This window comes from Pholcus phalangioides, unplaced genomic scaffold, assembly GCF_987345545.1.
Source record: "Pholcus phalangioides strain wild (caught in Gottingen) unplaced genomic scaffold, Ppha-v1.0 ptg000003l_1, whole genome shotgun sequence".
Classification (NCBI taxonomy): domain Eukaryota; kingdom Metazoa; phylum Arthropoda; class Arachnida; order Araneae; family Pholcidae; genus Pholcus; species Pholcus phalangioides.
The window spans coordinates 55,392,699-55,408,712 of record NW_028301596.1 but is presented as its reverse complement, the minus strand read 5'-3'; the positions used below and the strand labels follow the sequence as shown (position 1 = coordinate 55,408,712).

The window sequence follows — 16,014 nt, the reverse complement described above, 5'->3', positions numbered from 1 at the left end:
AGATGATTCCCCAAGTAATTTAATACTTATTACACCCTTATTTACCCTCATTACAAATGAGCATGTTTGTCAAAACTTGATGTTGATTGGAGGAAAATTTTCTAGTTTAAATAGCTATCATGAGAGCTAATATAATACATGAATAAACATGTAAAAGATGAAACAAGGTGAAGGTAAACACAAACTTACTAAAAGACAAAGATGATGGGTAAAAGAATTCCTCAGCAGCAGATGATGATGAAAAACGACTTAAAGAATGAGACACAAATGACACAGCCTAGAAAAGAAAATGTACTAAGTAACAGTTCAAAATCAGTGTATGCAACCATAAAAACTGTATATCTTGAAAATAGAAGTAAATTACTTTTGGGTGAGATAATGTATACAGGGAAAGAATGTAAGTAAACCCAAAATAAGTGTGTGAAGAGAACAAAAGCTAAACGCGTTTCAGAACTATATCAAGCTTCTTTTCTTAATAGCAAATAAAAATAGAAAAATAGCGTAAAAGCAAATACTCTATATAGCGAAAGCTACTCACTATTCCAGATAAAAAGAGTTCAAATGAACGGCAACAGAAGAGGAAAGAAAAATAGCAAAGCCAATCATTGATGAAAACGTGATAGAAATGTTTATGGAGAAAAAAATTACTGTAGAAAATATTGCTAGATTTTTGAGAAGGGTGGCATGCTAGTTAGGTCATTGACAAGTTGGTTTGAGTATTTATAGATGTAGAATGATTCGTAAAAGTCCAAGTCAAACGGTGGGGGGCATTTTTGAATAATATTGGCTGATGAAAAGTCAAATTTATGGTCAATAGACAAGCAATATTTGGTGATGAATGAGTGGTTAAAGTCTTGCTTAAACAGTATTTAAGGGCATGTTAAGTTTCACCTGTACATGGTAACCCACATTGGCATGAAATGCTGTAGATGCACCAGTTGTTGAATCAGTCAATGGGATCAGTACAGAAGCTTATTTTATTAATGGGAGTGAAGATCACAGAAAAATTCTATTTTTGCAGGATTTTTGCAATACGTTGGCTGGTTATTGGGAAGAAAGGCAAAGTGATGAAGTTTTTACGTTCAGGTGTAGGTTTGGTTGTGGAAGTATTTCTGATTAATTTTCTGTGTAGATTGTATCGAGTTCATCTGCAAGTAGTGTTGATGAAGAGCAGATCTTAATGATTCATGTCACGAATGTGTGTTTTTGTGCCGGAAAATGAGCAGAGAGGTTGTGTGTGTGTGTGTGTGTGGGGAGGTAAGGGTAAGCCAATTGTCTTAAGCGACCCAACCTTTACGGTTATAAGCTTGAATCTGAGGATCGAAAGAGAGAGAGAGAGAGAGAGAGTCACGAACAAATCCAGCCCAATAGGAGAGGAATTGGGCTAGCGATGACTTGTACTAGTGTCAAAATAAACATAAAATAATGCCCCCTCTCCCCTTGGGCCAAAACGAATTAACTGTATAACTATTTGGGGGGGGGGGGGGGTAGGAAGGTAAAGAAACCGAAAATTGTTTTCGAAAGGCAGTGGTAGAAAAATTTTGCGTGTGACAGTGACCAATACGTCCAGGAATGCAAGTTGGCTATTGTTTTCTTCATCTATATAGTGAATTGAATGCAGAAGTCAGTGGAGTTAAGGATATTTAGAGAGTGTTCAGTGTTAATGCTATGGTCAAGAAGGATGATGGGTTTGTGGACTTAGGGCGGTGCATAGAACCTGGAGCAAAACACATCAGGGGAGGGTGTGAGAGCTTTTTTCATTGTTTGCGATAGAATCGGTTAAGATTTAATGGCTAATCTGGCAGTTTTCATTTCATGCGAGCTAGGGTCTTTATGTATGTTTACATATGGGCCATTTTTTTTTATTAGAGTTGATGATTTTTCAACATAATTATATGTATTCAAGATGACTATTTACCTCCCTTTATCAGCCTTTGTTATGGGTTATCACATAATCTCTTAACTACCATGCTGGTAGTCCCACTTGATTGGGAATGGAGAGGCTTTGTGTTGAAATCCACTGTGTCAATGACTAGTTGTTGTAAAACCTCTTTTTGTGTAGGTTACAGAGAGCTGAACTTGAAAACCCCTTCGATGGGGCAACTGACTGGGTAGCAATAGGTCTTGGATAAGAACTATGGAATCCATTGCCAACCATAGAAAGCCTCACCAAAAGAAATTTTTGGAACTCGTACATAAGCATGCCATTTGGGAATCTTTCCCCCCCCCCTAAGGTAAACTGGTCATTGACACAGTGGATTTCAACACAAAGCCTCTCCATTCCCAATCAAGTGGGGCTACCAGCATGGTAGTTAAGAGATTATGTGATAACCCATAACAAAGGCTGATAAAGGGAGGCAAATAGTAATATATGGCATATGGGTAATTGTTCATTAGAGTTGATGATTTTTCAACATAATCTGATCTGTGACTTGCAAATGGTTTCCGGGTTATTAGACCATGGCCTAATGACAATCAACCCCCCTCGTATTCACAGTTTTTTTTTCATTGAAATTCTTTTTTGTCAACACTCAGCAATTGTCATTCACGTTTTTTGTTTACAAAATTTGAGTTTTGCAGGTTTAGGATGGCTCATTTTTCTAGTGCTACTGATAATGTTTCGAAAAGACAAAAAAAAAAAAGTGAAAACTTTATAAAAAGATTTGATATATTGACTATATATACTTGGAGAAAGTAAATAAACTGCTGCTGTTGCCCGCCATTATGGAATCAATGAATCTACAACAAGATATATATATATCAAGAAAAAAGAATCTGAAATTCAATCAGCCGAGGCTGTAGCTGCACCTATGGCAGCAAAAACTTTGCATTGCGTACAGGACCCATGTGTTTCTCATAAATGCTGTTTTTTTGTGGATCACGACTGCCACAGAAAAGGTATTCTAATTGATTGTAATATTATAAAGGAAAAGGCCAAAACATTTTACTCTTCTATAAAGGAAAGAGCTGGTGATACATCTATTTCATCAGAACTTTATGCAAGTAAAAGTTGATTTCATAGGTTTAAGTAACGATTTCGATTACGCAATATAAAAAAATTGCTAACGATCAAGTCTCTGCCGACCAGGATGCAGCTAAAAAATTTCCAAAGAAATTATAAAAGACATTGTTACATTAGCGAAACACGTGAGGGGAGAAGAGTTCAATGATATGTATATAGAAGAAATTAAACAGCTAATTAATAGCAATTCAGAGGCATTAACGAAGAGGAATTAATGCAGCTGACTGACTGCTCCTGAAACTGTACCAGATGAAGAAGATCAAGATAAAGAAGTAGAAGACCAGTTCACCATGTGTAGCATAGCGGAAGTGCTTTGCAAGTTCAAATCAGCAATAGATTATTTTCCTGATGTAAGGGGCCAAGTACTACGTAAGCAAATATTTAGCCATTTTTGACCTATCCCCCTTGTCAACAAAATTTTGTCATCAATGCTCCTTAACTCCTAATGAATACTGGTGGGATCAGAAACTTACGCACGAGGGGGCATAGGGGGGCTGCCCCCAGACGAAAAAAAAAAATATTAAAAAAAAATTAAAATGTCAAAAGAAAATACCTTTACACATTGTTATAATCGATTTCTGTTAATTTCAATGCTATTTGAAGGGTAAGAACTAAAAATTTCTTTTTAAAAAATTCATTGCGAGCCACCCTTTAAGTCATAAATATGGTAAACCCTTGACCCGCAGACCAAATGTGGCCCTGAAGGTTATCTGATGTGGCTTGCCCCCCAAACCTAATTTTGTAAAAATGAACTAAGCCGCACATTTACAAATCACTTAAATGACCCGTGGCACAATTCCAGAGCATTTAAGTGGCCCTCGGCGCATTTTCAGATCACTGAAGTAGGCCTCAAAGATTACTTTCACATTCAACGATCACTAAAGTAACTCCCGACCAGAGTTGTAATGATTTAAATCAACGATTTAAATCAACTTTTTTTCAGATATGAAAAATTATCTGTTGTAATTGAATAAAATCATTCATGCAGCTCTAAAGTGATTTAAATGTTTATTAAATTATTTTTAAAATATCAATTAATTTAAATATTATATTTTCAAATATTTTTATAATATTATGATTATATATATTAATATGTATATCAAATATCAGAGATACCATAATCGTACTAATTTAGCTGATAAATTATTACCCAAGATTTACAATGATGAAGTTAGAGGATGTAAAGTTGACTTAGAAAATCAAAAATTGCAATGGCAATGAATGGATATACATAATGAATAAATTCGATGTGTTATCAAATGGTGTGGTAAAGCCATCCATGTTAGTACTACTTACACATCCGGTTTATCACATGCTGGAAATTATTTAGCAAATGTGGTAGGTGGAAGTGCATTGGCCTTCCTGCAGAGGTATGATGGAATACTTAGTGATTCTATTGCATCTTATGTTAAAAATTTGTCAGTTGTTACCAAAGTTTGTGAAGAACCACAAATCTCAGATAGTAACATCTTTAGTGAAATCTTAAATATTGATTCAAAAAGAAATATCAAGGACATGATTGCAATTCTGAAACCAATAGCCAAAATTGACGATTTAGTACAAAGAAACACACACAACTGCTATATACTGGAATGTATATTGGCATGGAAAAAGCTGCAATTGAAGATAAAAGAAGCAACATCATCAAACAATAAAAAGGTTTTGCCATCAGAGTATAAAAATATATATGAACAATCATTAACAGATGCACACTTTGATGCATTTATTCTAAGCTCATCAGTGTTAACTTCTAATAGGGAATTAATGTCACAAAAGAAGAGAGAAATAAGGGTCTTGAATTTATCAAACAAAAATGTGGCTCTTATTTCCTGGCAATTTACATTAACGTTTTTGGGAAAGTTAAAACCACATTTCATGCTAAAATTTTTTCGCCATAAGTATTTCACCGTAAGGTTGTTGATACAATGTCTGATTTGGAATGGTGGAATAGTTTTTATAATGTTTTGGGTAAAGATAGTGATTACAGAGAGCGATATGTGATTTGTAAACATGCTAACTAAAACCAAATCATTGATGCCTGCATTGAAAGGATTTTTTCAAGGTGCAGTTCATTCCAAATAGCGAAACAGATTAAGAGTAGGCAAAGCATTCAAACCAGTGTTTCTAATGAAACAAATGAACAATTATTTACACAGGGTAAAATTATTTAATACTTGATGTACGATATCTATTCGAAAAGTGTTTCCACCCCCTTTTCTTAATAAAATGTTCTGGAATATTTCACAAGTATACGATTCTTTATCATATTAGTTTGCAAATATTTTTTAAATAGTCATTATTTTTGTAAGTTTAAATTTATTTAATTTTATATTCTTTAAAGAAAGCATAGATTAATGACTAGTGTGTTAGTAATATATATATATTATATATTTCGTTTTAAAAAAATCAATAAAATAAAAAAAAATCATGATTTAAATAAAAAAAATCTGATTTTTAAAAAAAAAATCCAAAACCCTACTCTCGACACAGTTACAGAACACTTAAACGATCCATGGCATATTTAGAGATCCCTTGAGTGACATATGGCACAATTTTAGAGCACTTAAGGTATCCGACTACGTTGAAAACATCATTTTGGAAGAAAATATGGATTTTCATTTTTTTTATTTTTTATAAAAGCCCTGTTTGTTGTGATTCCAAAACGGGCTTTGTTTTGTTTATATGATGCTTAGAATCAAAGTTACGTTCACTTTAGTGTTGTGTTTTTACATACAAGTAATGTGTGAATGAAGACTTTAAACATGTTTTACGAAGAATGCTATTTTTGACATTTTGCTTGACTTTGTGACATGATTTGTAAAAATTGATGCATTGCATCCTTACGACATTTTAATGTGATATTTTGCCATATATTGTTGAGGTTATGAACCAAAATCTAAGGGCTATCACATATATTTTTTGATTTACATTGTTTTATAGACAAAATGTAGGATGAAATTTCAAAAAATTCACACATACTTAAACATATTTTGGCGTAACTTATGATGTAACTTATATCATGCAATCCTTTAAATTTTGGTCCATAACCTGCAACATTACTAGCTAAATGCACTGTGAAAATCGCAAAGTATTTCATTAATAAAATTTTTTGCAATCGTGTTTCGAATATCACATGAATTTTGCCTAAAATTTGACATAAAAACGACTTTTTCATAGAAAATATAATAGATAGACCAAAATTTGTCACTGTTTTCACTATTTCGAGACACTTTCTATCAAAAAATGTATTTAAAGTTCACTCCAGAACCATTTTTAAGAAAAGTGACAAGAAAGGTAGTTGGATACCTTAAGCAGCCCGGAAACATTTCCAGAGCACTAGAAGGATCCGTGACACATTTATAGATCATTAAAGTGGCTCTGTAGGTGACTTATCAATAGGTAGAATATTAGTTCAGGTGCCCAATAACTATCAAAAGTGTTTTTTATTTACGTTTTTGGCGCACCGAATGATGTCATTAAGAATATTTCATATTTTTATAAAGGGTGTTGATGACGGAAGCATCATCCAACCCCCCCCCCCTCTTGTTATCAAAAGTCAGCAAATCAGAAACCCCATCTCCCCCATCGATGCTGACCAGGTTCACGCACTGCCCAAAGTCCAGAAACAACATACTTCACTGATTCATAATTGGCACTTTCTCGTACAAGCTTGCAAAACATTTCGTCCGAATATTTTCACCACTCTCAAGCAATAACTTGTACACAAGAATTAGAAACTCCATCACTTCAACCCCCTCAACACAAATTGTTATGTTTTAATTCTCCCTTCATTTTAATTCCTTCCCAATATTTTCAATGATTTTACTTCTTCATCAAAAGAACTTCATAAACAACACACTAGTGTTATAAATTGTTCATAATCTAAAATATATACATTATCCCTTTTTCATTCATACGCTAGTCATTGTGTGCTTCTAACTTTTAAAAATATGTAAAAATATTTAAAATTTTGTCGATTCTTTGAAACCCCTGCATAAATATTAACTTGATCTATTGATTATTGTACATCTAGAATTTGACAAAATTACATTATGTGTTACATGTATGGTAAGCAGCTGTTCAGCTGAGTTTAGGCATTTTTTAGTTTTAACAAATTTTGGTTAGGTAACAAAAAATAAAAATGAATTTCTTATAGCGTCATGAATGACGCTTTAAACATTAAGGAGTATCTCCCTCCAGTTAATTGATGCGACCCACACTTTGGGAACCACTGCCTTACTCAAATGTGATGCACATCATATGCAGAACAAAAAACTAAATGAAAAAAAGCAATGACAAAAAGTATTTTTTTAAAAACCGCAAACAAACTAGAATCTAACAAGTGAGAGTGAAAGCAGTTAAAATAATGTGAAAAATATTTCATTAATTCCAATGCAGGATTTTCCCCTTTTGGTCTATTATTAATGTCATTTACATCCACACCTTATTGATTTATGAATATATAAAGCTTTTTTCGATACTCACCAAAATGGAATCATCATACATTTTTTGCATGGCTTCTTTCAACGAAAACATACTAAGGTATGAGCAAATGTCATTGCTACCACACCTAAAGTAAAAAAGGATTTTGAATCTAAGAAGAGTATATACTTTTCATGATGCAACAAAACAATGTCAGGTAATAAAACCATGTGCCACTAGATGGAATAAATTTCAACATAATGCTTTGCATATCCAGAAATAAAGTATCAGCAAAACTAAGCACAAAATATAAAAATGCTGGAATTCAATACAGTATCAGACAAAGCGGTTCAAGATTAAGCGTGCCCACTTAATGTTAAATTTTGATGCAAAGTTGGCCACCTGGCGGTAAGCGTACGAAACTGGGGAGAGGCTTGACCACGCCCTCATCTATTTTGATTGACAGTTCACCACTCTTTCTCCACCCCTCCCTTTTCCCCCACCAGTTTGATATTGTATATTATTTAAAACTCAACATGTTCGAAGAGAAATTACATTATTACTTGTTTTCCGGATGAAGAAATAATTTATTTGTAATCCACCCCGGATAGCTCTTTAAATGTTAATCTCTTAATCTCTGAAGATATTTGAAGAATGATTAAAAGAAAAACAATCTCACAACAGGTAGATTATTATTATACAGGAAGAATTATCTGGGCGGAAATGTGTAAAATTTTAAAAGAATATTTGAGGTGTGCAGTAAATTAAAATTGATGGTTGCAAGATTTACTAAATAATTTCGTACCCCAGAAATATATCTACATAATACTGATGGAAAAAATTTAGAAACTAGCTTAAGGTATAATTACTCCTTACAATTTCAACTGGATGCCTACTAAATATTAAAATTGATAAAATAAAAATTAGGAAAATGCACAAACATTAACGTACTGAATGTATTATGATGACATCAATAAGCAGAGCTGTCCCAGTCTATTTCCAAAATGAAAAATGCTAATGATTTATTCAAAATTATATGGAATATTGAGGTCATTTTCTAATTAAAATATTTCATACAAAGTTTAACAATTTCAATTAACTTGTGATTTAGTAATTCATGTTACAGTGCATAACTTCATACAATGATCAAATGATGTTTGTGTTTCATTTAAATTAATTTCATTGAACTCAGAACTCCACTCACATATACGTATAAAAATTTGCCATTGTCTGTTACTGTAAAAAAGAAAAACCAAGTTGTGAAATAAAAAAATTCATTTATTTCATCAGCTAGAAACTTATGTATAACAAAAATGAGTTACAAATGTGACTTCTAATATAAAACAACCACAAGTAACATACCAATGACAACACTTGTGCTTCAAACTGATAAAAACCTCTCAATGACATAAATAAATAGTTCTAAACTGGAGGTATAATAAATTATTTTTGGAGTGCAAAATGAAAAAAAAAAAAAAACAAAAGTTGACTGATTACTCAGGAAAATCAAAATGAGAAAAATTGAATTTTTTCATTCTCAAAAAATTATGAATCATACTGTCAATTAGACATCTCATATTTTAGCTGTCACTTGCAAAAATGTTGAATGTGAAATTCATGTTGCAAACATTGCTTTTATGGTTGGTTTCACGTTTCAATGCAGGAAAAAAATGTCATTAATACCCAAAATATCAAATGGTTTGTTCACATGCACATCAAATGTCCAAAACTTGAAAGTGCCAAACAAACAGTTTCAATGGTTTGCTGTTGCGTCTAAAATTAATAAAATAAAAAATTTATGTAAAATAAACCAGTAATTAAAAGAAAAAAGCATAACATACATCTTACCATACATTCTCTTACAAGGGAAAAAAATCTAAGGAATGTTGTCACTGTCAGCACTTATTGTGGACCAAGTATGGTTTTAATGGCACTTCCTCACACACACAAAAACTAGGGCAAACAATCGTTCTTGCTTGCCTTTCCCGGGAAATATAATTTCAATGCAGGGTACACATACATATGGAAGGGTACCATATGTCCTGTTTGACATTTCAATGATGCTTGGGAATTTGGACTAGCGTTATGAACCAAACGATCTTTCTGGCTGATGTTCATGATACACCATTCCTGGAAATGATGGTTTCAAACATTGGCAATCATAGTCAACTTTGCCGCAAGAACCCCAACTAATATTGGATTTTTAGACACATCTTCCCGTGCTTGACGTCTGGAAAAAAATGAAAGAAAATATTAAATGCAAGGGAAAATGTTACTTATTTAAATTGATAACAAAATTACGAGAAACAATATGTGCAACAATGAATGTTTTTTGCTATACATAAAGCTGGGCACGACAAATCCATAAAAAATTGAGGTGGCGGGAAGACTTTTAGGGGCCAAACATTTTTTGAGAAAAACAGGTTCAAAAATATTTCTTTCAACTTTTCCAGGACATAGCAAATGCCAAAATGAACTTGATTCTGCAGCCAAATGAATTTTTATAAATGAATTATTGAAAATTTGAAATTTTGCTGCGTATAACTTCCTCAGTGAAATGGGATGACAAAATGTTTCTGGCAATGAAGAAATTGAGTTTTACTTCATATTAATAACAAAAAATATTTTTTTTTTTCATTATTTAAAAGAATATTCTCAATTATTCTCTGAATTCACATTCATGAGAATATTCTACCCTCACGACCCTTTGCATAGTACCCACAAAGGGTGGGGTTGACAGAGCTCCAGCCCTGGGCCCCCAGGAGTGGACAATTCTTTTCTTTTTTTCAGGCTATAAATAAACTACAAAAGGGACCATGAAAACCCTCTGCTAGGGGTTGTGGGGGGTAGCATGCAATAATTTCTGTCATAGGCAGTGAACAATTTCGGATAATTGACGCTCTTTTGAAATGAACTGCGAGGCGTAAACACGATCGAACTTCGGGAGGGGGGCACAAGGAAAATCTTCCAGCGAAAAATTTTAAGTTAATAAATCATCACACATTCATTTTGAATTTACAAAAATTCAGTTAGCCTACAATGTGAAATATTTTTCGATATTGTAATTTTTTTTACAATAATATTAGCTGAACTGTAAAATAAATATTTTACTAACCTGCTGCCATTTTTCGGAAATCTACTTAGATGAGTTTCTTCCGACTTGGAATTTCTCTCGCCATCCTAGGAAGCCGCAATAATTCAACATTTACTATCATGATGAAATAGAGAAGAATGAAGTCGAAGGAAATGGTGTAGAGACACGAAAACAAATTAATTTAACCCAGAGAAGAACCTTTTGATAAATTAATTAAGAATTATTGATTAAGAATACCGATTTTAAAATGAAATGAGACGGGAAAAAAGAGATACGTGATTGGGAAGAGCAATAAAAAAAAATGGCGGCTGCCTCGCTGAAAAATTTGTTTACAACTGTAGTTCGTACGCTTACCGCTTCAATTTGTGGCGCGCAAGTTTGCATCAGGCCTCTCCATTGAAGTGACAACGCTTATCTTTAATACAGCTTTGGTATCAGATAATTTTTGATTTAACGTTCTGGATTGCAATAAGAATCAATCTTGCTTTGATTTTAGTATAACTTTGGAAAGGCTTGCACATCAATGAACAAAAACAAAAAAGTCAAAATAACTAAATAATTATAATCACAGCAAATTGAAAATGAAGAATTTTACCGGAGAAAAGAAGGCATCTGAGCTTGATACCACTGATTGAGATCAAACAGTATGAAGTAGCTTGATGAAGGTTTTCCCTCAGTAACAGACCAATTCTCCCATGCCATAAGACAGAGACTTGAATCTTCTGAACTGTTCCCATCTGATTATTGAATAAAAGTTAAAAATTATTAAATTGAATTTGATGAAATATATACTATAAGAAAAAAATTGGTATAATCAAAAGTTATAATACAAAGCAATGCATAGTTAATGAATGAAAGTCTCTCTGACTAAGAGGCCAATGTGAGTTCGAGAAGAATTCTTCAAACTTATTTTCTCATCGCTCCCAGAAAAAAAAGAAACCCCATATTAATTTAATCAGTATTTTCAACTCTAGTGCTTCATGAAACACTCTCCCCTAAAAAACAAAATTGTATCTCTTACTTTGGAAAACACTGAGATTAAGTATTGACACTATGATATCCATATATAACTATTTTCCTACTACAATATAGCTTTGGATTACGAAGGATTCATAAGACAGCAAAAAATGTTCACACACTTTGACATAATAATCAAAATATTTCTTGCAATATGAGTAGCTCACAACTACAAAGCTGATGGTTTGCTTCCTTTCACTACAAACAAGGCTGTATTAATGAGTTAAGGGACTCAGGTTAAAGCATTACTTCCTTCTATTATTTTAGTGAAAGATCAAATTGAAAATTATATTGTATGCATGTGTGTATTAACGGGACCTTTCAATAGTTTAGAGCAGGGTTCTCAACCGGTGCTCTGTGGCTGCTCGAGGAAAGTAAAAAAAAAAAAACAGTAAATTTGAAAAACAAATAATTAAAAATATTTTTAAATTATAAAAATAAATTAGTATCTTTGACGAATAAATAAAAAATATGCCCACGGGGCTCCACCATAGAAATGTTTTATTAAAAAGGGTTCGGCGAGTCCAAACAGGTTGAAAACCACTAGTTTAGAAGGCCCTTGTTTGATTTGGGCCAATTCTTTAAGATGTCACTGACTACGGGAGTGGAATTCAACCACATGCCCATGAAACACTGTCTCACGAGTCTGCAATATAAAATAAGTGAAAATACAATTTAAATACAGAAAGTATTTTTCCTTTAAAAATGATTATGGCTGACTTGATGGAGATTGTTGTGGAATGAATCATATGAGTTTACAGTATTTCTTATGGGAAAGTTTGGTTCAACATATGAGTACTTTGGATTAAGAACACATTTATGGAACCAATTATGCGCATGAACCAAAGTTCAACTGTATTTATGCCAATATAATCTGCTACTTTAATGGAAAAACCTGAGGTTGTGGCATGGAATTTATCTATGAAACTTCAATAGTAAACATTCTGGATGCTACAACTACAGATAAATCAATTTTATATGACTGAGACATAACTTAAGGACGATTCCAGACACCCATACCAGGAAAAACCAAAATTAATACTGTAAACCCTTTCAAAGCATAAATTAAGCTGTCATGCAGCTAAAAATTTATCAGCCTTTAAAACTTACCTGGGAGAAAAAAGGTAAACAAATATCGAAATCCATAAAAAGCAAGTTTTAGATTTTTAAACATTGATGAATTTTGGAATAACGATTTTAAACCTGATTACTAAAATGGTTTATGTTGATCATTAAAATATCAAAAAAGTCTTCAGAAAGTTAACTTGCCAAATTATATAATATATACATCATATATGTACAAGTTATTTTTTTTCTAAATAAATTACAAACCATCGTTAAGAGAAGTATCCTCAGTCTCAAGTCGACCAGACAAATTCCTTTGTGGAACAACATTACATGCAATGAGACGACTGAAAGACTGGTTATGATGTGATTCAGCAACGCTATTTGTTGAAAATGTGTACTCAAATCTTTTGTTAAATGTGCACAGCTCCTGCAAAGCATAATAATATGATGTTCCAGCATCAATTATAACATGCAATATAAAAATACAACTTGAGAAAGTTTTTAACTTTAAATGCTCTAAAACAGTGGTTCTCAAACTTTTGTCACAAGTGGGTCCCTTGACCAATTCATGGTTCATGTGTGGCTTCCCAAAATAGTTTGGTATTTTCCCATATAAAAGAACCACTTTAAACCATAAATGGGCACACAAATCAATATCTCAGACGCCCCTGACAAAAGTTGGCGGCACCCCAACGAGCCATACAGCAAACTTTGAGAAACGTTGCTTTAAAACAAAAAATATATTTTTAGATACACTTAGGCTGCTGCTACCCAATTGAAATGAATTATAAATTACATAATTAATTTCCTGAATAATCTGAGGATTATATGCTAGAAAACATCGACTGAAAACATGACATATCAACCCCTCTTATTTCTTAATATTTCATTGTGACCAGGGTAATTAAAAAAAACAGATTTTTAAAATTTAAATCAGATTTTTTTATTTAAATTAACTGACTGCTTATTAATTAAAACAAATCTTGTTAATCATTAAGAATGGAGAGATTAGGTGAAAAATATGCAATTTAATTCAGGATTAATGAATAAACTAACAAATGAACTACAAGCAAGAACACCCAAAATTTGTGTTTATGTTAAGGATGAGATGAATAGTGATTTGGCCTAATAACTGATTACCAAATATTTGGCTAATGTTTTAGCTGAATACCAACTATTCAGTGGCAGAACATCAACTTCCTTAAAATTCACCACAATTACATACAAAATTGGTGCTTTTAATTGAAAATAGTTATTGGTAATTTCAAATGATTGATATTGAATTTAAATTATGCAATTTATTATTTAAATAAATATTAAAAACTTTTTATTTCCATGATGCTGACAATTCAATTTAATGATAATATATTGTATTTTAATATTATTTAAAGAATCTTTTTCTTGTTACAATTTTACATTTAATTAACTATTTAACTGCCACTGTTCCATAAATGGAGAACATAGTTTTTATTTGCAAAATAGCAGATACAGAGTTCATACTCATTTTCAAAAATTTTCCTGACTTTTCCACGTTTTCCACTCAAATTTCAAAAAATTCCATTTTTTTAAATAAAAAAAATTGATATAAATTAATAAAAATTTACAAAAAATTATTTTTTTAATTACTTATAATATCAATAATTTTAATAATAATATCATAATGGCATCATAATCATAGATTTTTTTTTACATGCATTTATGCTACGCATGATGAAGAAGAAAAATGAAACCATTAAGAAATGAGATTTCCCTTTTCTGCAATTTCAATGCCCACAAGATTTAAGCCGTTACAGTTGTTTCTTTTGTGACATAATTAGTGAAAGATGTAGTTGGTTTCACTGCATCAAAATTCTTTATAGTTGACTTGCACTTGCGTAAGCGCTAGAATCGAGAAGTTCAGCAATTGGGGTTGTTCACTGAACTCTTCTGATTTCACATGCTTGGCATGGTTCTGGATAAATTATCTGCCCATGTTGCGAGTTTTGCCGCAAAGCTGCCACCATGCTTCACACAGGTCATTTTTTACTGCTTTGTTTCGATCCAATCAGCCTACTGACAATCTGCTCATGCAAGTTTTTTTACAGCACATTGTTTTCAAGTAAAAATACCCACGTGGAAAATCAAAATATACATGTGCATCATCCGTCATTTCTAACTAAAGTCAACTTACGAAATTATCGCAACTGAGGTACCCATGGCTTTCTATGACACGTAGTTATGATGTTTCTGGAAACACTAGAAAGAGTTACGATAAGGTCGTAGCAATACGCTTTTTCAAGCGGACTTACGAAATCCTCGATCCTCCTCTGCAGTATCTAAAGTTTTTTGTGATATTTTACAGATTATCAATATTTACGATGCTATCAAAATTCCCCTTTTATCCAGGTGGAATTTTTTTCCCTCTTTATTATTGTTATTTATTTTATCAATCTTTTTTCCCAGATCATTCGACAATTGTGATGACTTTCCAGGTCGTTGTTTGAAATTTTCAGGTTTTAAAACAAAAATGGGTCATTTTCCCTGACTTTTCCAGGTTTTCCCTGACCTGTACAAACCCAGAGATATAAAAATTAATTCAAACATTTCTATTTTTTTTAATCTTATATATAGAATAGTGCAAAGTATTTTTTGAAATAAATCTGAAACTTCAGGTCAATATAAACTTTTTGACAGAATTTTAAAATTTGATATTTTTTTTGGGCGTTTTCTCCCCATTCTATTGAAATTTGCCAATTTTGAATTTCTACCACTTAATATATCAAAGTAAATCAATTAGTTTCTTTGTACTATTACATGTGAACAAGCTACGTGCATTCAAAGATGCATGCCCAATTTATGGAATTTTGAAGAGATTTGACAATGAACATTCTTCAAACGAAGGAGGGGTTACCCATTCATCCAGGTCCACTTTGTCAACTGAAAAAAATGTCAGGCCATCTGATGGCCATTGTATTGTGTCTATGATACAAGGACAGTGTGAGGTTTACTAAAAAAACACTGTGTAAATGCTACGAATGTGACAAATGGGTCCATCAAAGACATTTTCCTTCTTTTATCACAGACGTTAGAAAGAAAGAAATTTGAATTTTCTGCACACATTTTTGTATTAAGAAAGCTGGCATGTGTTGTGAATTTGTAGTAGAAAATAGAAAATTCTCCATCAATAAATAATCATCAGAATATAAGTGATACCAGTTTCCGCGTTCACTTCTCCCTAAGTGCCAAAGTTCCATTTATGGAACATCCTGAAAAATGCCTATCTATGTATAGGCATGTAAAAGGACCTTGAATTCCAAACTTCAAAACAATTACTATTACAATGACCGCATTCATAGTTCAACCTTTAAATGGTTAAGAAAACGTCAACCATTACTCTCAACTGGCAATGCAA

At 32.4% G+C, this 16,014-nt stretch overlaps 1 protein-coding gene across 2 annotated transcripts in view; it reads right to left on the bottom strand.

The window, feature by feature from the left end:
- LOC149088913 (protein ELYS-like) overlaps nt 1-16,014 on the bottom strand; it is a 151,517-nt gene that overhangs the window by 115,597 nt on the left and 19,906 nt on the right. For both annotated transcript variants that reach the window (XM_089250740.1, XM_089250731.1), the window contains exons 9-12: nt 12,888-13,050; nt 11,134-11,275; nt 7,508-7,592; nt 190-277 (exon numbers count right to left, since the gene is read on the bottom strand). In XM_089250740.1, the coding sequence (XP_089106866.1) occupies nt 190-277; nt 7,508-7,592; nt 11,134-11,275; nt 12,888-13,050 (478 nt within the window). The remainder of the gene's footprint in view (nt 1-189; nt 278-7,507; nt 7,593-11,133; nt 11,276-12,887; nt 13,051-16,014) is intronic.